General features: G+C 37.1%; 1 protein-coding gene across 1 annotated transcript in view; it reads left to right on the top strand.

Moving 5' to 3' along the window:
• The window catches only part of WDR49 (WD repeat domain 49), a 135,554-nt gene that overhangs the window by 85,635 nt on the left and 27,540 nt on the right, over positions 1-22,379 (top strand). Inside the window, exons 10-16 of the mRNA XM_008142369.3 lie at positions 4,840-4,970; positions 7,260-7,358; positions 8,418-8,425; positions 9,012-9,168; positions 12,274-12,461; positions 13,424-13,621; positions 17,116-17,288. Coding sequence (XP_008140591.2) covers positions 4,840-4,970; positions 7,260-7,358; positions 8,418-8,425; positions 9,012-9,168; positions 12,274-12,461; positions 13,424-13,621; positions 17,116-17,288 — 954 coding nt within the window. The remainder of the gene's footprint in view (positions 1-4,839; positions 4,971-7,259; positions 7,359-8,417; positions 8,426-9,011; positions 9,169-12,273; positions 12,462-13,423; positions 13,622-17,115; positions 17,289-22,379) is intronic.

Raw genomic sequence — 22,379 nt, 5'->3', positions numbered from 1 at the left:
AATTGGATAAACAATCTCAAAGGGAACACATACTTGATTGTGTTTTTTCCAAAAATTTTTACATGATTTAAGTTTTAGTAAAAGATATTTTCTTAACTCATTCTTCCTACAAGGTTGTTTCTTAAAACATTTTTTTAAAGTATTTTTCTGGACTTGACAGGAAAAGCTAATTTTGTTCTCACAGAATTGATCATTATATTTAAATTCTGAGTTAGAGATATGGTCATCTTCACAAGATGACACAATGACTCTCAGGATTTCAGATACGAGTTGTGAAATGGAACTGGTAAAGTCCTTCAATGTCAGAAAGAACAATCTCAGACTCTGAAAATGGCCTTAAAATTGGCTCATTATGTACTTTAATTTTACTCTTGGCAAAAGTATAAACTTAAAAAAGTTATATTTGAAATGGACAAAGTAAGAAATACAGTGTGGATTCTGAAGGTATTTTAAGGATAGCTGTCATTTCAGGTTAAGGGAAATGTGGCAGCTAATTAGTTTCTTGAGATTTTGACACACAAGGTCAAATATCAGAAGTGCTTCTTTTTGCACCATCTTATGAAAAGGATTGTGTGCCTTTGGGTGCTACTCCCTAACCACATATAGTTAATATGGGTATCTTGGGGAAAATATATTTGACATTGAATTTTAGCTGAGAAATAATAGAAGAGCTAGAGGATTAACCTCTTCCCTATCACTCCCACCTCACATTCTCCACTCTCTGTCACTCCTATTTCACATTCTCCATTGAAGGTTAATCTCTTCAATCAAACCAACAGTTAAAGAGAACATTAAAAGTATATACATATAGAGCTATAATGATATTAACTGTAATTTCAGAACTGCAAATTACCTTATTTATATTATTACTAGTGTCATGCACATTGAGAGGAAATTAATTAGAAGAAATATTTTAATATTGCTGTTTGCCCTTTCTTTATAATAGAAGTGTCAACCAAATTCACGATCGACAATGACATATGAACACACACGTGTGCGATTGGTGCCAGCAAGAGCTTTATATGTATCACACATGCACGAGTTAACTTAGCCTTTTATATATATAAAATAAACTTGCTTAATTAGACCTAATTTCTGATTTAGCTAAACTTTTTTCAACCCAGTGAAGCACCTCAACTTCTCTTTCAGGTAATTGTCAGCAACACAGCAGCAAATATCAACATGAAGCAGATTATTATTATAGATCATGCAGGGAGAACAAAGGGTAAAATAGTTAACTGTAGCAGTGTTTGACTATATTCTGCACAGTGAGAAAACATGAAGTCATTTTCAAGGTCAACCATTTCTTACTTTTTTTCAGTTGGGTCAAGTTTCTAAACTTTCTAAATCTCCATTTTCTGGCTAATGAAAATAAAATAGTATTCTACCGAGTCTCCTATCTATCTACTCCAGGATTTCTGTGAGGATCAAATGAGATGAGGCACTAGAAAATGCTTCACAGACATTTAGTTAAAGTGTAAAATGTTTGCTATGAAGCAGGTCAGGTTCCTGGGCTGAAGAAACTGCAAGGAGGCTAGTTGCTAGGGAGGGAGAGGAAGCTTGGTGTTGCTATGTACGTCATTACCCAGCACCCACAGCAACCATTTCCAGGCTGGGCTGGGCTGTGGGCTGCATTTTGCTCCATGGGGTCTTGACAGTGTTGGCTGCGATTTGGTGGGGGTGTCGCTCCAGGGTGGTGGCAGGGCCTGTGTCCCACTATGGGGAAGCCGAGTGTTGGTTTGTCGGCACCAGGTCAATGGTGCCATTTATTTGTAAATAACCAGTGCGTGTCATGGCAGCTCCTGTGTTGAGCATCTGCCCCCTGGTGGTCAGTTCATGTCATAGCTACCGGTCGGACTGACACTTAGCCTTTTATATATATATATATAGATATAAGAACATATTAAAAGAACATTTATTAAATTATTAAAAAATAGAATTATTTATCCATTGATTCAGAAAATATTTATTAAGTGCCCATTATGTTCTAGGTACTGTTCTAGGAACTGCTGATGAAGAAAGGAACAAAGTTCCTGCTCCCCTAGGCCTTATGTATGGCAGAATAAATGGAAAATAAACAGGCAAATAAACATAGACCACAATATCATATACAGATAATGTAATAAAGAAAAATTATGTAGGTGAGGATGAGATACTCAAGGAGTCTTTAGGATCATCAGAGAAGATTTACTTGAGGAAGCAACACTTGAGCAGAAATTTTTCATTCAGTCACTTGACAAATATTTATTGAACACTCACTATATATGTCACTATGCTTGCTACTGTGGGGTTGCAGAATAAGACAAGCTCTCTGGCTTCTGAGAACTTACAATCTAGCAGAGGAGTGAAGACTACATAATATCTATTAAAGTGAAATGTGAACAATGTAAGAGGTCAGAAGAGCAAGCTATTTCTTTCAACTCTAGTAATTAAGGAAGCCTACCAGAACAAGGTAGGCCTTAGAGAATGAGTAGATATGGGTCTGTGTGTGAAAGGAAATCCATATAGGGGTGGAAGAATGCATCATGAGTGACACAGAGCAGTTAGAAGCATGAAGGGTGCCTAGAAAACAAGAAAGGTGCTTAAAGGAGACCAATAAGAATGTTTGGATTGACCAAAAAGGTGAGCTTTGGAAATTTAGCCCCTGAATACGCCTAACCATTCAAAACAGCTCCTGTAAGCAAGAACTTTATTTGAAACCTTATATTCTATCTTTAAAGTCCAGGTGAAACTTGCATTCTATTATATCAATTCATCTATCCTTATTTTAATGTCAAAAATATTTTCTCCAAAACTCTTTGAGTAAAATGAACACTTAGGGAGGAATTCTGTATATACCCCGTGGCTTCCAGTAGCTCTGTCAAATATTTGGTTAGACATTGATTTGGTTGGACATTCGAATTTTATTTTAAAAAGCAAGGATAGAAGAATAGAGAGAAATGATTCTTAAAAATTTTATTGGACCCAAATATTATTGGGTTTTTAATAACAGGCCCACACATTTGAATTTTTTTCATGTAGGAAACTAGAAATGTTTTTCAATAGAGCATGAGCTTTAACTTTGCTCATGCTGTCTCCCACTCTGTGTAGAATGCCTTCCTCTTTCAAATCCTACCCATCTATTATGGTTTAGCTCCACTATGACCCCTCCACTCAGTCTTCTGTGATTTCTATACCTGGAATTCCATAGCAGTTGATCAGTAATTTCTTGTCATTTACCACATTTCATTGCATTTTAGTCATTTTATGTTCATGGCTCTATTTCCTGCAGAATAGAGACTTCCACAGAGGAAATAAGGAATGCTTATAGAATAAATGCATTTTAAGAGCTCCCTGAAATGGAATCAGTAATCTAGTAGCAGGATGAAGAGTGTACCAGAGGTGGGTAGTGAAAGTGGTTAAGAGACTGTTACAATCGTTCAACCATGAGGTAGTGAGCACTGAACTAGGAAGTTGTCACTGGCTGTTACAAGTAAAAAGGAAGAGATAAATATATAACAGCTCACAAAGGTAGTATCTGAGTATTTTATCTGACTGAGAAAGAGAAAGACATGCAGTAGGCTGAAATTATGGTCTATTAACCAAAATAGGGAATTTCAGGAGGGCTGATGTGCAGGGTAGATGAAAACTTTGGATTTTTGCTATGTTGCCAATGTGAGCATTATATGCAACTGCCAACTGGCAAGGGAGAACTATTCAACACTGGAAAAAGTAATAAATGAAGGGAGTTTTAAGAACCATTTATAAGTGAGATTGGAGCTCATGGTGGTTTATAAAATTCCTCAACAAGCTCTTTTGAGTAGAGAGATGGATTGGAAGAATGACAATAAGGAATGTCCAGATTAAAAGAGGAGAGAAAAAAAAGGAAGGGAAAATAGAGAATAGGGAGTGAAAGTCAGGGAGGCAAGAAGAGAAGCAAGACATACTAGAAACAAAATAGTTTATAGGATGAGAAAGCCACATCCATCAGAGAATAAGGAGTTACAATGATAGGACAATTGGGAAACCTTCAGAGCTGTGGGAATAGAAGGAAGATTCTGGGAGATGCTCAGTGAGCTGTGTGTGGCTTCAGAAGGAGGGAAAGGCTTAGTATAGGCTGGTAGCCAGAGTCCAAATCAAGGGGGAACAGGGTGGCAATTAATGCCCTCACAGTTTTGTGCTCCTCACTTCCCTATCAAGCACCAGGCATTTCATTCTTTGCCCATCCTAGCCTGTCCTCAAATTCACCATCAGGACCCCAAGATACTGACCTTCTTAAAATGATTATTTCTGTTCAAAACGTATCTGTACCTGTGTGGCATTTTCCAAGTGTATTCCACAACTGGTAGTTCTTCAAGACGCTGTATGTGAAAGGACTCTGTGGCCAAGTAAGTCTGGGAAATGCCTCAGGGTATGTTAACAAGTCCTGGATGCTCTGATGAAAAGAAATCTTGTCAGTTTTGTTCCAACTACCAAATATTATGTGTTCACAGACTCATCCCCTTTTTTGTTGTCACAGTCACAAAACTCTTAGTGGCTGCAATACAGGGAAACTTTGCCTTAGGGTTCTGGTGATGAATAATTAATCTGATAAATGCATACATGTTTGGTATTAATGATTGTGAAAGGATAATTAACCTTTTAATACTAAGTATTTATAATTTACCAGAGAATTTAATGAGAGTATCCAAGAGAAAATTTAATGTGGGGAGTTCAGTATAATAGATGTCATGTGAGGATTAAATTTTGGATAGTGTAGTATTTTAGAACTCTCAAGTCACACTGCCCACGTGGACAACAGCTACTCAATATCTCTATTATTTTTAGATCCCCAGCTAAATTTTATATCCTTTTTACTAGGGCTATTACTGTGTTTCGCCCTCAGAACTTCAATCAGTTTTTCATCCACCCGGAGGAATGGAAAGGAGGAATACAGCACCGGGATGATATCATTTGTGCTGCATTTTTACCTCCACAAACGCTTGCTACAGGTTAATTAAACCTTCACTTGACAATCAATGGTGAAAGTTTGGTTTCTTTTAGCTCACTCACTTAAAAAAAACACAAAAAACAAACAAACATAAAAAACTTTTCCCAACTGCAAAGTGATTAGATTTTTTGAAGAAGCACATTTTTTTTTTTTTTTTTTCATTTAAAGCTACTCTTGGCCCTTATTTCCAGGGCACCTGAGCCTGGCTACCTGGCTTTAGATCCTATTTTCACCACTTGCAACTCATGGTATTGGGCAAGTTATTTAGATCAGTTTCTATGTGCCACAGGGCTAACAACAGTGTATCTATATCTTATTTTATAGTGAAGATTGAATAAGATAATCTGTGTAAGGGCTTACCTCAGTGCTTAGCACACAGTAAACTCATCAGTAAATGTTAGCTTTTTAAAAAAAATTTTAAATTGATTTCAGAGAGCAAGAAAGAGGGAGAGAGAGAGAGATAGAAACATCAATGATGAGGATCATTGATTGGCTGCCTCCCACACGCCCCCTACTGGGGATCGAGCCTGCAACCTGGGCATGTGCCCTGACAGGGAATTGAACTGTGACCTCCTGGTTCATAGGTCAATGCTCAATCACTGAGCCACACCAGCTGGGCGTTAATGTTAACTTTTATTTTTATTGTCCTTTTTCCAGGAGCAGCATTAGGGCTCTTGGATACAGATCACACTTCTGTGGCACTCAGATGTTTTATAATGGGAATGTATTAACCCTTTGGCGCAATGTAGTCAAAGTGATATTGGTTAAAGACTGGCTTCATAAAATGTCGACAAATTTAAGCTCTTAAAAGGATCCATGGACAGACTTTGATGTGACATATTAAGGAGAAACAGTCATTATTATATCATTTCTGGCCAAAGAAAACAATTTATAAAGGCAGATCGCACCATGAAATTAACAAGCCCATATTTTGACAGCCTACTCTTTTTTCTTTTTTTAGAATAAAAAATGTCATTGATTAAGAGGAATGAAAGCTTACAGGAAAAAAGCCAGGATAGCTATGAAGTGTTGCAATATGAAGTTTACTGATCTATCTACACTTAAAGTTGCAGTGTTTTTTTTTAGGACTTTCCTGATTACCTTCCAGCACAGCCAACACTGCTATTCAATTTGCTTTATAGCTGCTGGAAGTCCACCCTGCAGGGAGTAGCTCATACTGGAGGATAATGGAAACAAGTAATCTGTAAGGCTGTAGAGCTGTTATTCTGAAGTGTCATAAAATACCACTGTAATTGGTGAAGAGATAATGTCTTCATTCATTCTCATCCCATCAGTCCTATGTGCAAATGTTTGTTTAAGCCCTTTGAGAGCAGGACATTTCAAAATCATAGGAGAAGATGGGTGCTCTGATGGATAGCTATTTGTGGAAATATATCATCCTTGGCCAATTTATGAGTTGCACAGGTGGCTCTCCCCAGGACAGGACAGGACTTAGTATGTATTACTCTCTTTTCTCTCCAAATCCCAAGAAAGGCACCGTATGTACACCCCACTCAAACTCAGCTTTTCCCCTGTGCTCTTTACTGGTTATTGACACTCTGCTCAGGAGGGAGCTATCCTCATTGAGCTGCTGAGAGCAGAGACTTGGTCAGACTTAGCCTCAGTAGTTGGGTTTTTCTATGTTCTCTGTGTCGAGCAGTAAGAAAAGACTTTCTGCAGGGAAAACTTTAGGATTAGAGAAAGTAATATGCAACAAATAATACAGGAGGGAGGGAATGAAAAGAAGACACGGGCATCAAAGAAGAGATATGGGAAACAAACCTAGAGAAACTTGATTTGGCTGCCCTCACTCCATAAAAAAGGTATGATAATTATGAACTCTTTTTCAGCACTTATAATATGCAAGGCACTATTCTAGGTACTTCTCATTTTGCACACCAACCCTAAGAAATACAATTTTAACCCAATTTTTTAGGTGAGGAAATTGTGGCGTCATGTAATTAAATAACTTGCCCAAGGTTGCACAGCTAGGAGGTGACAGAATGAGGACTCAAACTCAAGTTGTTTAATTGCAAAGCCCTTATTCTCTAAAATAAAAAGATAGAGTAATTTTTATCACACTTAATGCATACATATGTTTTGAAGATCGTAAGTTCTAAGTTTTAATAAAAATACTAATTGTATTATTCACTTGTCTCCAAAAATAGATGAGTACCTACTACGTGACAGATTCCATGTAAGCTATTATACTAATGACTTCTTCTCATTGCTGTCGCTCATATTCCTCTAACTTTCTGGCAATTTATGTTCTCCATGCTGGTTTATATAGGGAGTTATGATGGGGAAATTGTTCTGTGGAACAACAGCACAGAAAATGCTCACTACGTCCTTCATCCCGATTACCAGAGGCTGCTACAATCAAAATCAGGTGAGTGCAAGTTTGAAACTAAAATAATGTGGCTGAGTCAAGCCACAGCAGGCCTGGTTGTTTATATATGTACTGTTGCAGCTTGCTCCTAAATTATAGATGATTGGCTATAAGCGCAAGGGATTAGTGATATCGTTGTCTTGTCAAAGTGACTTTAAAAAATCCTTGAGATTTACTTGGCTTAGCAAATTCTCCTTGGCATGCCATTTTTTTCTCTTTACACTATATCGGTGCTTCTGAATTACTGACAGCAGGGAGCAGGCCTCTCATTTCTATCTAGTTTAGTTGTTGCCAATAAACTTCACCAAATTGCCTTTGAGTGAACCTTGGGTACCCCTTGGTAAGAAAATGGGAACTCATGTGCACTTGATTGGCTGCTCAGGCTCAGTCTAGAGCTTGTATCAAATATTATGGCACCTGGAAATCTTAAATTATTTCTTGTTTTAGAAACTTGTGGGAGCGTTAGATGGGAGTATATTGTATTTTATGGGAAGTTAGCAGAGCACATGAATATTTTATACTTAAGCAAAATGTCTTGACAATTCCCTTTCACATTTTATTTTAGTTTTGTTAGATACTAAAGGTTCTTCCTTAGACTAATTTATTCGAGTAATGAATATGTCATTTCTCATGGCCCAGCACAGTTCTCTTGTCTCAATTGGATAAACTCACAAAGGCTGAATTGGATCCTAGGAAAAGACTAAGATACAGTTTTTGTTTTTGTTTTTGTGTGTGAAAAGTTGAGGGACTGATTTGATCAGAGTAAAGAAACACAGTTAAGAGATTTAGGACTTAGTAGCCTGCAGGTCCCAAATTCTGACCTGCTTTATGTATAAGGAGCTAACTATTAGGGCTCATCTGAACCCTCCATGGAGAGGATGGAATTCTGCCTCTTCCTCTACATCGGCCTTCAGGAGGGCACCGTATTGGTCTTATAGCAAACCTAACTGTGGTGACAATTAAAACATAGAGGTAGAAAAGAAGGAAAAGCAGATAGCATCAAGTTTCTAAAAGACACGAGAGGCATTGCTATAGATTTCTTGCCTTAAAAATTTGAAGATACTTCTGTATAGATTTTTCATAAATGTGTGAAGACTATTCATACATTCTAAGATGAATATCCCTAGTTTTTATTAATGTAGATCGGAGATAGTGTCATGAAATAATCAAAATCCCATTAGGAATGTCCTTTCCAAGGTAACTCACTAATAAATAACATTGCTAAAATGATTATTTAAATATGTTTAAATAGTTATTATGTCTCATCTTTATTAAATTATTTGCAAGATTAATATTCATGATTAGTAAGCTGAAAATGCTATGATAATAGAATCGCATTTATCTTGAATATATCAAGATCTCTAAGATGTGACTACAAAATAAGGTACTTATGAATTCATATCAAGGGAAAACTCTGTAAGTGTGTATGGAATATGCAAACACAAAGGCAATCAAACAATCCTTCAAGTTGGGGTTGAGAAAGTGAATAGCAGAAGGCTGGATGGATTTTGAGTGGAAACCTATTCTGAGACTTGATGGGGCCATCTGAGACTGGGATGAAGTGGGCCTGTTGTTGTTCATAAGCATTTGTTTGAAAAGCAGATGTTTCTGTTCACTAAGACACCTGGCTTTGTCTCTATCACAAATATAGAGCCTCAAAAGCTCCTCCGTGCTGGGAGGAGCTGCTCCAGCCGGCCCACAGCAGAGCAGGCTACCCTGGGAGCCAGCTCCTATGAGACTGGCACTGAGTGCGATAATGCTGTGATGAGGCTTTGCTTCCTTGAAGCAAGAAAAAACATTGCAGCGACAGGTAAGCTGTATACTTATATTTTGACTGCGGAGTGCTTTGATCTATTGTAAAATGTTGGGAAAGGGTGCAATAAAGAGAATTCAAACTAATTGTACCTAAGCATTGTAGAGAGTTCGACTGTGCCTAGCTGACAGTCGGTACTGGGCCACGGGAGGCCTTGTCCGCAAATAAGGTTATGGTTCAGGAGGATGGGTCCCAGAATAGGAACCAGACCGGACGCCATCAGCAATATATATATTACTGCTTACGCCTGAATCAGAGTGAGAAAAACTCTGGCAAGCTACTTAATATGGGCAACAATCAGAATTGGTATTCGAGCCATGGCATAAAGAGGTTTGGTAGGACAGAGGCACAGTAAGAAATACGCAATATCAGATGATATATCATAGAATTGTACACTTGACACCCATACAATCTTATTAACCAATGCCAGCCCTATAAATTTAATTTCAAAAAATTAAAAAGAAGAAAAATGCTCCAAATATATGAGGTGAGCTTAGGTCTACATGCAGCAGAACGCGGGAGTCCGAGGCTGACAGCACTGGCACCTGGTTCAGATGGGCTGGGAGCAAATAGTGAGAAACTTGGAGATTGGAGGCAATAGAAAAATTTAAAATAACTGCCTACTTTTTTTTCTTAATAATTTGGAGAGGAACTTACACTTTGGGTATCTTTACCAGCTGTGCATCAGAGTCCTGGTTAGAGCTTCTGCTGAGAGGTATGCGAACACGGGTGCTGCCACATGATTTACTGTAGTTATTTAATAGAATACAGATGAAATACACATTTTCTTAATTTCTCCTCTGTCTTCAATGGCTATGTTATTTTAGTGTTGATTCAGCCTGTGTTTACCCAAAATAAAAATATCCCTTTGAGAATAATGTATATTTTTTACTTTTTATCTAATATATATATGTTAAAAGTGCTTTTTCTTAACATTAGGAATCTAGACATATATGTGTTATATGTTTAAAACAACATATCTGAACCATGTTTTCTTTTTAAAAATATATACATATATTTTTATATATTTCAGAGAGGAAGGGAGAGGGAGAGAGAAATACAAACATCCATGATGAGAGGATCATTGATCGGCTGCCTCCTGCACACCCCACACTGGGCCCGCAATCAAACCATGACCTCTGGTTCATAGGTCGACTCTCAACCACTGAGCCACACTGCCTGGGCTGCATTATGTTTTCTATATTGGTTTGTTTATATTCAATTTATAAGTAGAAAATCAGCATGATTTTCATATAAAATTTTTCAACATTAAAACTGACAGTTATAATCCTATAAAGCTTTAAAAGCACCGTGGAATATTTAGAGTAGACTTTGAAACATATTCTAAAACTTCTTATTTTCTGGAACTCACTTATACTCACAATATGAACTATTATCCTGAAATTGCTCTCCAGACTAATTCTTCTTAATGTTATCAGTGTTCCTAAATTGTTTCCACTGAAGCAGCTACATGCTATTATTTCTACTTTAAACAGATATGATTGTTAATCGGCAGTACATTTGTGAAGCAAATTGAAAGTCATCTACAGATTTATCAAATAATAATAGGAACTTTGCCACAGAATAATTTAGATAAAGCGCTTCTACAAAGCATATACAAATGGAAAATGAAAGGTTAGTTCTAGGCCTATGAACCAAAAAAGTGTCTCATAAGAGCTTACAATAAATTATTGATTAAAAATGTAAAAATAAGCTCATAAATAGGATTCTAAGCTGTGAATGCCACAACCTTTTGCAGCAAGGATTCAGGATCTGGAAAAGGGGCTGCACAGAAATGAATATGCTAGACAAGAAATATAAATTTAGAAGACATGGGGAGCCAGAAGGCATGGGGGAGCCAGGCGGAGACTTTACTCTTTAGTGGAGAGGTTCTCTGAAAGCCCGGACCCATGAGCTTTTATTTATTTATTTATTTTAAATATATTTTATTGATTTTTTTACAGAGAGGAAGGGAGAGAGATAGAGAGTTAGAAACATCGATGAGAGAGAAACATCGATCAGCTGCCTCCTTGCACACTCCCTACTGGGTATGTGCCCGAAACCAAGGTACATGCCCTTGACCTGAATCAAACCCAGGACCCTTGCATCCACAGGCCAACGCTCTATCCACTGAGCCAAACTGGTCAGGGCCCATGAGCTTTTATTTACTAGACTAGAATACACATTTGCCCTTTAGCAAAGCAAACAGGCATATCAATGGTAAAGTCTGGTAAACAATAAAAGGATTATCAGGTTAGGCAGTGGTCAGCAAACTCATTAGTCAACAGAGCCAAATATCAACAGTTCAACGATTGAAATTTCTTTTGAGAGCCACATTTTTTAAACTTAAACTTCTTCTAACGCCACTTCTTCAAAATAGACTCGCCCAGGCTGTGGTATTTTGTGGAAGAGCCACACTCAAAGGGCCAAAGAGCTGCATGTGGCTCGCGAGCTGCAGTTTTCTGACCACTTTGTTAGGGGATTGCCTTCAGCCATTCAGCCAAAAGCAGGGCAATATTACGCTGATTTTCACCCTTGCTGAATATCAAAGTCCATTAGCCTTCCAGTGGACTTCTTGCATAATTATGCTAACTGCTTGTCAGTCTTAGCCTCCAGCGTAAGCATGCTACTATACAGAGAAATCAATGATTATGCTGCTATTGCTACATTTTGCAGCCAGATCTATGCATAAGGAGCTTTACTTCTTTGGTATTTGTGTCCAATACGTTATGAAAAAAGTTGGGTTTTATGTAATCAAATTATCATCAAATTGCAATTAATGTCTTATAAGTTTATTTGAAGGAATAAATTAATTCTGTCTAAATTTTAAAAACCCAAATAATATCAAAATAATGAATGAAGGAAAGGGAACTAAATTTAATGGAGCATCTTATATATCCTATCTCATTTAATATTCAACATAACCCAGTGAAGTTATCATAGGGTTATCTCAATTGGATATTTGAGAGAATTAAAGTGCTGAGAATTGATCTCAGGGCTACCCACCTCTACAATGCCATGCTTTCACAGGGAAGCCACTGAAGTTGTTTCTGTAATCATTGTAGTCACAGCTTCCTAACTAGGTGATTCTTTTCCTGTCAGGAGGTGCTAACTTGGTGTCATGTGGAGGATCTGGGTATGTCAGACTCTGGGACACATTTAAGAAACAACTTCTGGCTGAATTTTTGGCTCATAGTGGAGTTGGATCTATTATTATGGCTACTGATAAACTGAATCGATACCTCGCCACAGGAGATCTTGATGGATGTTTAAAAATCTGGAATATAGAGGTGATTTGAAAACAGTCTACATCCACTTTATTATTTTTGACTGCTTTTTGTTGCAGATAACTAGGAATCTAGTCTTGTCTGTTTCCTAGATAAAAGAAGAAATATTCATTCTGAGTATTTTATTTATTTTTATAGCAATTATTTTTAATTTAAAAGAAATTTTAAATAACCATTGACAATCAATATTATAGTAGTTTTAGATGTATAACATAGTGGTTAGACTATTTATATAACTTACAAGGTGATCCCCTGACAGTCTGAGTATTTTAAAGGAAACATTTACATGTATTGAGTAGAGACTTCTTTTATTTTTTTATTTTTTATTTTTTTTCAGAGACTTCTTTTAAATAATTTATAGAGAAAACCAGATTTTCCTTAGTATTAAAAATCTTCTCTTAACATATACTCAAGTCAATCATCCAATTTAGAAATGCAATATTGTCAGTAAGGTACTGCAGCATCATTAGAGCATAGATAATTTGGATATACCTTCTTCGAAACAAGACTTTAAACATAATTTAAAAGGAGTACTGGTCCTTCACCTAACATTATTGTCATCCTGAATTAATGTAGGATTTTTGTGTCACTGATTACCTCATCAATTTTCTAATAATATTATAAAGTTGTATAATATGTGACTACCTATATGTGATAAAGTTCCCCTGTTATCAGTGTGTTTACTTTTCAGTGTGTTTTTTTTTTCATCTTTCCTCTCCCCCTTCTTCCTTTCTTTCAATTTTTCAAGTTAGTTAGATCAGGTAGAAACCTTTTTTTGAATGTTAGTGTCATTTTTCTAACCTCTGTTATCATGAACTATTCTTTTGCATTTGGATCACAGATTATTGTTCCCAAATGGACCTACTTTTCATTCCTGTATCAGACTTTTTAGAAAAGAAGTATTATGTCACTGTGATAATTTCCTATTTGGACTCTTTAAAATGCTGGCATTTCTTTTCATTCAGGACTACTGTCTCAATTCTAGTAAGAGCAAAACCACACAGGCCCCAACTCTGATAAGATCGTTCCAACCGCACGAAGACCAGATAAGTTCCTTAGAGATGTGCGAGCCGGGTGGCAGTTCGCTGATTATCTCGTGCTCCGCAGACTGCAGCGTTTGTGTGACGGATGTCTGCGGCGCACCTGTCTACATCTTCGGTCAGGTAGAAATATTGCTTGTTTATTATTCTAGTATTTACTTGACATTTAGTATGAACTTGGGCTGATTTCCATTTGAATCTCATCAGCTGTTGATGTTCATTAGTCACGAAAGAACTGACTTCCATTCTGGAGCTGTAGCTCTAGGCATCTCTCGTCCTGTTTACCATTAACCATGGCAGTTCCATCCAGTGGCGGACAGGACACCAGAGACAGGGAAAGATGGTCTGTGCAGCTAAACGTGTTCCAGGATTTTTGAGAAAAAAATTCTCCTCTAAAATAAGTGGATTCTTTCCATTTCAAAATTGAGTAAAAATACAATGTGGAGAATATTAATATGAAACAGATGACTCTAACTATCAAGTAATAATCACGGTAATCAAATAGAACATTTTAGAAAAAACAAACCTTGCTCTTCATCATCTGGTTTACTCTTGTGAAAATAATAATAGCTAACATTTGTTGAGTTTTGCCTGTGTTCCCGGGGCACTGTTCTAAGGTCTCTATATGAATAATCTAATGTAATCTTCACAATTGCCCATCCATTATGGAAGAACTTTCATGAGTACTGTTTTACAGGTGAGGAAACAGAGGTACAGAGCTCACAGAAGCTAATACATGGTAGAGTTTTGCTTTTAACTCAAGCTGGCGTATGTCAGAGTTCAGGCTTTTAACCCCGTGCTCCCATGTAAGTAAGTTCTCATTTGTAGAGGGAAAAATACCAAAGTGGGGGAATGGACGAAAGGAACCATTCATCTTCTCCCATTTCGGTTCTTTATTCAGTTTGTTTTTATGGGACCTCTGCTCCTGTTCCTTTTGTGCTCTTGGGAACAAAATCTTGGTTTGATCTGTTGCAACCAGTACTGTTTGAACATGGTGGTGTGAGGTTACAGAGACACTTTCATTTCTGTCTGGCTGGTTGGCTTGGTTCCATTCAGCCACCTGGGGTGCCATTCTCATGCCGTGAGAGTACAAAGCGGTTCTCTTCGTGTTGGAAGACAAAGGCTGTTGTTGCTCTATGTGTGAAGTCAGTTTGATCATGTCAACCTGTGTGGAAAGAATTCTGTACAGCCCTTCAGGACGTGAAGGGTGAGGGTAAGTCAGAAAATAATCTGGGGAGGTGGACCCACGGTTGGCCGGGTACCCTGGGAGTCTCAGTGTAACGCTCAAGAGCTGCATCGTCTCTTCTGCTCTGCAAATGAGGCATGTGCTGAACTTTCTCAGATAGAACAGCATCTGAGTGGGAATCAAACGAGTGTGCGTAGGTGTGTAGTGAGTGAGACAGAGTGGGGCACGCTGGCATTCTGAACACACAAAGAGGTGGAAGGCAGTTTCGGGCAGTTGAGAAGTTAATGCAATGCCAACATTGCTGTACAGACAGGCCCCATGGGTTCACATGAGATGAGGTGAGGTTAGAATGACAGGTAATCAAGCATCATCAAGCGGGTGACATCTGGAATATAAGTTTCCCAGATGGGGTTGAAGCAAAAATAACACTGTTCTACGTATGTGTGGGTGCCATAAGAACTGTGCCCATCAAACAAAGTCTGTATCTAAATTTTATTTTAATTAAGAAGTATGTGCTAGTAAACTGTTCATTTTTATGCCTTGATATTTTTTCCTTAGTTGTTTTGTAAAGTCTTTTGTATTTTGAAGGACATCAGCCCCCCAAATCTGCATGAATTTTTTTTTTCCTGCTGTTGAAGACAGAAAAAGAGTCACCAGAGTTGGGGTAGTTTTACAAAGTAAAGTCTGGCAAAGCAGGGACAGCTGTGCTTTCTAGTCCCTTCTGCTTGAGCTGTTAAAGGTGTTTTTAAGACCTTTTTAAAAAAATCAAACTGTCTTGAATAAGGGTGCTGCTTGTCCCAAGGGATACAGGCGACTAATGCAGGAAAGGGGAAGGGAGAGAGGAAGGATGGAAACAGAAAAATAGCAGATACTGGAGAATAGTAACAGTGAATGTCCTTCTCCAAGTGTGTAAAAAAGAGACACCCTTTTACAGTAAGATATGGGAGGCAGATGGAAATATGTAGATAAGGAGAGCCATTTGGTAAATATAACTAGGATCAGAACAATTTTTGCTGCACAAACTTGCTTTGTAAAGCATATTGCCTTTTTGCCCTACATTTGAATTTCACATTTGTCTTTTAGTTGAATTAATTCTGGGTTAGCAGTTATAAAACAGGAGGAAAGCATTAATATATTTTAATTTCCCATGTTAAAACTTAATTTTCAAATCACATACAGTCTGATTAAAGTGTTTAAAATTTAATGCAATGTGATCCTACATATTTCATGAAAGAAGTGTTTTTAATCACCGTGAATCACTTTTACAACATAGTTATTGATCGGAAATTGCTTTTCAAGTTAGATTTGTAAAAGTAAGTGGTTTTGTATGTCTATTTATAGAGTTGGAGAAATGGGAGTGGAGATGATTTAACCACAAGATACATTTATCCCAGGAAACTGTCAGGTGATTGTGGTATAGAAAGAAATTAGACACTGTGTGCAGTTCTTCAGTGCCTCTCCTTAAGCACCCACCACAGTTGGATTGTGCGGAGTTCTTTTATTGGTACCTCTCCTCCTCCTGATCTGGGGGCCAGTGACTTTGTTCCTATTCTCCCAGTGTTTAACATTTGATTTAGTTGCCCTCATTTAAAAATGAAAACATTTCATATAAGATCCAGATTTCTTGCTTCTCTTGAAAAAGAGCATGTCATTCCCTGAGAGTACCTGTAGAATGAATTCTCTCTAACTCAGTAAGGCCGAGTCTCATTTGCCGCTGATCGTCTTAGGTGAGCCTTGGTTCATACTTTGACATTGTCTTCCTGGCCTCTGTAAGCATTTCACTTTGTATGCCCTTTTGGCAAGGTTATCGGTTTGTAGGTCAGTCAGACATCCTGGGGGATGCCTGATGTTACCTTTCTATCACTCTGGCTATGTTCTCTGGTGCGTTCCTGTGTATACAATGTGAATTGATAGAAGACAAGGAAGTGGATCCTATATTTAAAATATAAAATAGATTGTCATTGGTATTGTCATTTGGGTATATGGATACATATTAAGAATTATAGCCAAGATCTGGAAAACTATTATATTACATATATTTTCAGGGGGAGGAGAGTGCTCAATATTTTAAGAAATAAGATGAAAAGAAAGTAGTTGTATTAAAAATTAACTCTGACAATTCTTCAACGAAAGCTTTGTTTTTCTTTTTAGTAAATATACATCTTGCTATTCAGGATTTTAAAGCAAGAATGTCAATTTTTTGTAGTTCATTATTATCTTTTCAGGGAATTTCTGTTTCTATGACTCACTTTCTACCTTTATTAAAGTTACATGTATGTGTCTTATCCTCCCTTATAAGACTAAGTTTCTGGAGAACAGAAACCATGTCTTATTCTTTTATTGTGTGTGTCCCCGGGACTTTAATTCATAGTGTAGCATATGAATATTCAAGGAAGAAAATAATAAAATATAAATCTCTTTGTTTTTATAGGCAAAGCATTGGCGAATTGAAAGCTGTTTTTCTCTCCCTAAGAAGGATAATAATTTGATGGAAAGTGAGATTCAAGAAGAAAGCATAAGGGAAACTGCTTCACTTTCTAAGGAGGAATCATGTTTAGAACATTCTCTACTTGATAAAAAAGACAAAGATGAGTCAACATACAAGTAAGTAATTTTAAGTGTTACCAAGATGTCAACTGGTGTCTAGATAAGATCTAGGTAAGATTGGCCCAAACTCCTTGTGTACTCTGTGCAATGTCCAATGATGACCTTGAGATTTTTATAAAATTGGGGGGATCGATAGGTTTGTGTGTGACGGGGGGAGAATGTATGTCCTCAGGGTTATATGTGGTTCTGATTTCTTGCCTTCATTGAATTCTTGATTTCTCTTCAGTGTCTTCCAGTCCTTTGCTTCTGCTCTATCAGCAATCTACATGTGGAAACTTGCCTTTCCTCAAAAACAATATGTGTGTGTGTGTGTATACATATATGTATCTGTCTCAGAATGTATGCCGGATTTTAGTCCTGGTTTTGGTAACTTTCACAGAAGTTTCTATGACAGAAGTTGAACGAGATCAGCTTTGATTATTAGACATGAACTCCTTTGACTGCTTCTGGCCTTTCCTTTCATGCTCTCCAGCCTTTTCTTCTCTCTGCACCACTCTGCTAGATCCCACTGTTACATTCCTCTTCCTCTCTCATGCCAGGCAGCTTCAGTTATTTCTTTTGTTTCCTGTAGTCTTGCTAACCCATGCTCTCTTCATTTTACCTTTCACATGAAACAACTATTATTTTTTTTGAAAGGATGCTTTTATTCATTGTATTTTCTTTAATCTGAATGAACATTTTTTACCATACGCATACAGGATTGTAGAAAAATTGCACACAAAGCACAGAGTTTCTACATACCCCACCTTACCCCACCCAGTGTCTTGCATTAATGTGGTCCATTTGTTACAATTGATGAATCAATATTGATCCTTTATTATTAATTAAGGTCCATAATTTACATGAAGGGGGCACCTTTGTGAGTTCTTTGAGGACCCCACTCAGAGACCTCAGCATTGCACATTCACAAATCAAGGCATCTTTGGCCAGTCTCCGGTGGCTCTACCCCTCCCCGCCCCCCAGTTGGGGTGACCTTTGGAAATTCACGCCACAGTGTGTTTCTGTTACAGTATACCTGCTTCGGCAGGCCTTCCCTCTTGCACAACTCCTCTAGGGCTAACGTCTGCTTGGCCAATAGAAAGCTCACGCATCCTTGCCACACCAACTACTCCCTGGTGGTCCCCTCTAACCTTACTCACCTGGGTAGCTCCAGCCGCAGCTTTTTGCCTGTAGACTTTGGCAGGCATTAATGAGCCTGTGTCCCTCTCGTGATTTCCACAGACAACACACATTAAACTCCTTGACTGACTGGGTGAATGCAGGCTAGAAGTGAAGGGGAAGCTTCCCCTCCACTCTCTCTGGAGTGGGCCTCAGTGAACACCAACGCCTCCTCTCCTCTCTGATGTTATTGCCCATTTGGCCTGTTTATGTCCTGGAAAGGTGGTTGGCCTGGGTTTCACCAGGTTGGTTTGGGAGCTGCTTCAGGAATATGGGGACAGGTTTTACTTCTTAATTAGTTATTTTGCTTTCAGACCTTTTCGACTTCTGCTGACAGGGAAATAGAAGGGGAAACAAAGCCCCTTTAAAACTTTCTGTTGCACTGAATTACATTCTGGTATTTGTTCTTCTATTTCCTTGAATTATGGCATGCTGAAATGTCAAGTGGCATTTTACTTTCAAGCAGAATGATCTTTTCAATTGAGAAATATAGCTTGACCAATCCTGTACACTAATAGAATCCTGGAAATGGAAAGACTTTCGATATGACAAAATGTCCCCACCCAGCTATCCAACACAATGTTATAGATCAGGAAATAAAGTTACCCAGGATCACACAGATAGATCATTGTTTCTCTTCCTATCACACCCCTAAAAGAATAAAGGCAATTGTTATAGATTCCTGTTTAAGAGTACTTCAGCCAATATATTAATTTTCCCTTTCTTGTGACAAACTGTTATTATTTTTTTTAAATCAGTCTTTCCCTAGAATTATAAAATAGCAATTTGAACTATTTACTTCTTTCTTGACTTCTATCTTATCTTGTTACATTTACTATTGTTGTATGACACTTTGTGTTATGAAAATTAGTGCTATACATAGGTTTCTAAATTCACAGATTTCTCTTAAACCTAGAGCTTTGTATTCTTCCAGATTAGATACGTGCACAGCAGAGTGATTTTCTCATTTTAGTTGTAAGTTTCTGTAGGCCCTGGGAGAAATTTCCAGCAGTAAGAAGCAAAGTTATCTCTATTGTACTATATCTTGTCAAATAACAATGCACCAAAAAATACCTGTGATCTTTAAAATTATGCCTTTAACTAATTTGAATGACTGGATTGAAATGATTTTAAGACTTTTCAGTAATGAGATAGTATAGAATAATGTCATTTAAGAATTATTAAACAGATTGAGAGAAAAAGGTAAAAAATGTATCCTCAGAAGTAACTGTCAGGTACATCCCTTACCTCTCGCAGGAGGTTTGTGTGGAAAACATACAGGTGCAATGTCATTGTCAGCTGTAAAATGTTTTTCATGGCCTCTGTCCAATGTTGAAGAGATTACAGATTATTTTCTTCCTAAGATTATTCTAAAGAATCTGCTGTTTTCTTAATCAGATTAAATCCTAGGAGAGGATCACACCAGTTCTTGTCCATATGCAAAAATATGAAAAAAATATGTAAAGAAATTTAAAGAGATGAAGGGGGGAACACTTTCTGTATATGTATATGCAGGCATGGGTATGTTTAATGGAGGAGTTAAACAGTAAGAAAGATGGAGAAGCAAAAAGAAAAATCCAATAAAAAATGGGAGAAGCAGGCAAAATGAAGAAAACAATTTAAAAATTTAAAACTGTGTTCTCATTTTAACACCTAAGATTTTTTCCCCAGGATAAAAACCTTGGCATAGGTTTTCTTCTGGTTTATACATGCATACCAGTTTCCCATAGTGCTGAAGGTATTTTATAATATTATGTCTGAGAAGTAGGTAGGTGTTTAAATGTCATTTTCCACTTAGCCCTGGGGAAATGAAGATGAATATAGAATTTCAAAGAATAAGGAAGTCCTAATGCTAAGTTAACAATTGATGCAGAGAAATAGATTTTGCCCTTCCTTAGGTTCTACAAAAATTACCATTAGAAAATGAAAAAAAGAGGAAGAAATAAATTAAAGTATAAAATAGGCAGCAAAAACTACAGTGGATATGTATTTTTCTTAATTTATGGCAATATTTGGTTTCTGAATTCACACAAAATTAATCTAGAAAAATGCACACAAAATAATTTAGAAAATATAACCTTAGGATATTTTTAATACAAAAGTAATACATGTTCATTAGGGAAAATTTGCAAATACAAATAAGCAAGAAGAAGAAGGTAAAGAGATATCACCTGTAGCAAAGCCATTGCTAACACTTAGGAATTTCACTCTCCTGGCTTGTTCTGGGCATACTTATGCTAATAAATAAATGTGCAGTGTATAAAAATGATGATTTAGTATACATAATTTATAATCTGTTTTATCTCCAAAAATATACAGCAAGTTTACTTCTGTATTTTTAATATGAGTGTCCACAGACACCAACACTCATTAATGAGTCCCTAGAAATGTATCTTGTGGCTTTTTAACCATTCTTTTCAAACATGTAGACTGTTTACAAATTTTAACTGGGGAAACATTTCTTTAAATACCTTCATATGCAATTGTTAGAGCAATGAGCTGAATTCAACATTAGAACAAATTCTTTGAGGTGGAGTTGCTGAGTGAAAAGTTTTAAAGGCCCTTGGGTCATCTTGCTAAAATGCTGCCCCTACACATGGGCTCTCTCTCCAGCGTATATGAGAATGGCTGCCTTCTGAACCAACACTGAATGCTGTCAACGTCTTAAAACTGTTGCCATGATCTTTCATTATTGTTTTAAATTGCATATTTTAATTGTTTGTAGAAGTGAACATTTCTTTCACATGCATATTAACCTTCAATAATTCAATAGCGAAGTTGAGATAGTAGAAGTCTATGAAACTAACTCCTGAGACAGCCTTGAGAGAAGCATACCCCCGGCCTCCTCTTGAATAATTTCTATGGATGTTCATAATAATTATATGAATAATCACCATCTCACGGTCGCCATCTCTGTTATTGAACCTCTCTTTATTATAGAACTAGAGGCCCAATGCACGAAATTCATGCAAGGGGCTCGGCCCTCGCAGAGGCTTGCCTTGGACCTCACAGCCAGGGCTTCATCCAGAAGGTTGTCCAGAAGGACGTCTAGAAGCACGTCCGGTCTAATGAGCATATTATGCTTTTATTATTATAGAATGGCTCTGATGCTAAAGTCAAATCTTCCCGTTTGTAGAGGTGTCTTTCATTGATCTCCATTCTTATATTAGAACAATGAAAAGCGAGTCTTTTCTACCTGCTTTTATCTAGAAATTTTCCTCTGGATATCATTAAAATAGTTGCTTATGGAGATAGGGTTAATTATAAGAAGCCAGGATTTAAAAACCAGATAGGAAACGAAACAGAAATTTCCATTTATTTCTCAGTAAGTTTATATAGGCAGAAGGCATAATTAAAATTAATGGTTTTGAGACATGTGAAAAAATTATGATGTTCTAAATTTTATAGTATGGTGATGAGTGAACTGATATTTAATATTCTTTATATGCTATTGATTACTTAATTATTCTGCCAGTAGATCTTATGTAAGAAATTAAATTGGAAAGTTTATGGCCAACTATAAGGGGAACAAATACACAAAGCAATAAAATCTCATTTTAAATCAGGTCTTATGTGACATAAAACACTTGGAGGACTGACAGTCTCCTTTCACCAGCAATCTGTGGCAAGAACTATTATACACACATTCATGACAAATGAAAGCAAATGAAAGTCTACTCAACTTTTGAAATTTAAGTCTTAAAAATACATGTACAGCAAACTATTATTTCTGTAAATGCTGTATGTCCTTATTTTTTGTCTCATCATTCTGCTGGTTCCTAAGAGTCTTAGAACTGGCTGTAGGGAGTATTTAAATTCTCTGCTTTGAGTAGAAAGAATTGTCTTATTTTTACTTAATGTGATAGTAGCCAACACTTATTAAGCTCTTAGAATAATCCAGGTACTGTTCTAAGGTCTTTATGTGTTAGC

Source organism: Eptesicus fuscus, chromosome 3 (genome assembly GCF_027574615.1).
Source record: "Eptesicus fuscus isolate TK198812 chromosome 3, DD_ASM_mEF_20220401, whole genome shotgun sequence".
Lineage (NCBI taxonomy): Eukaryota > Metazoa > Chordata > Mammalia > Chiroptera > Vespertilionidae > Eptesicus > Eptesicus fuscus.
Note: the sequence above shows the minus strand (reverse complement) of the source record. Positions and strands in the feature narration are given on the sequence as shown.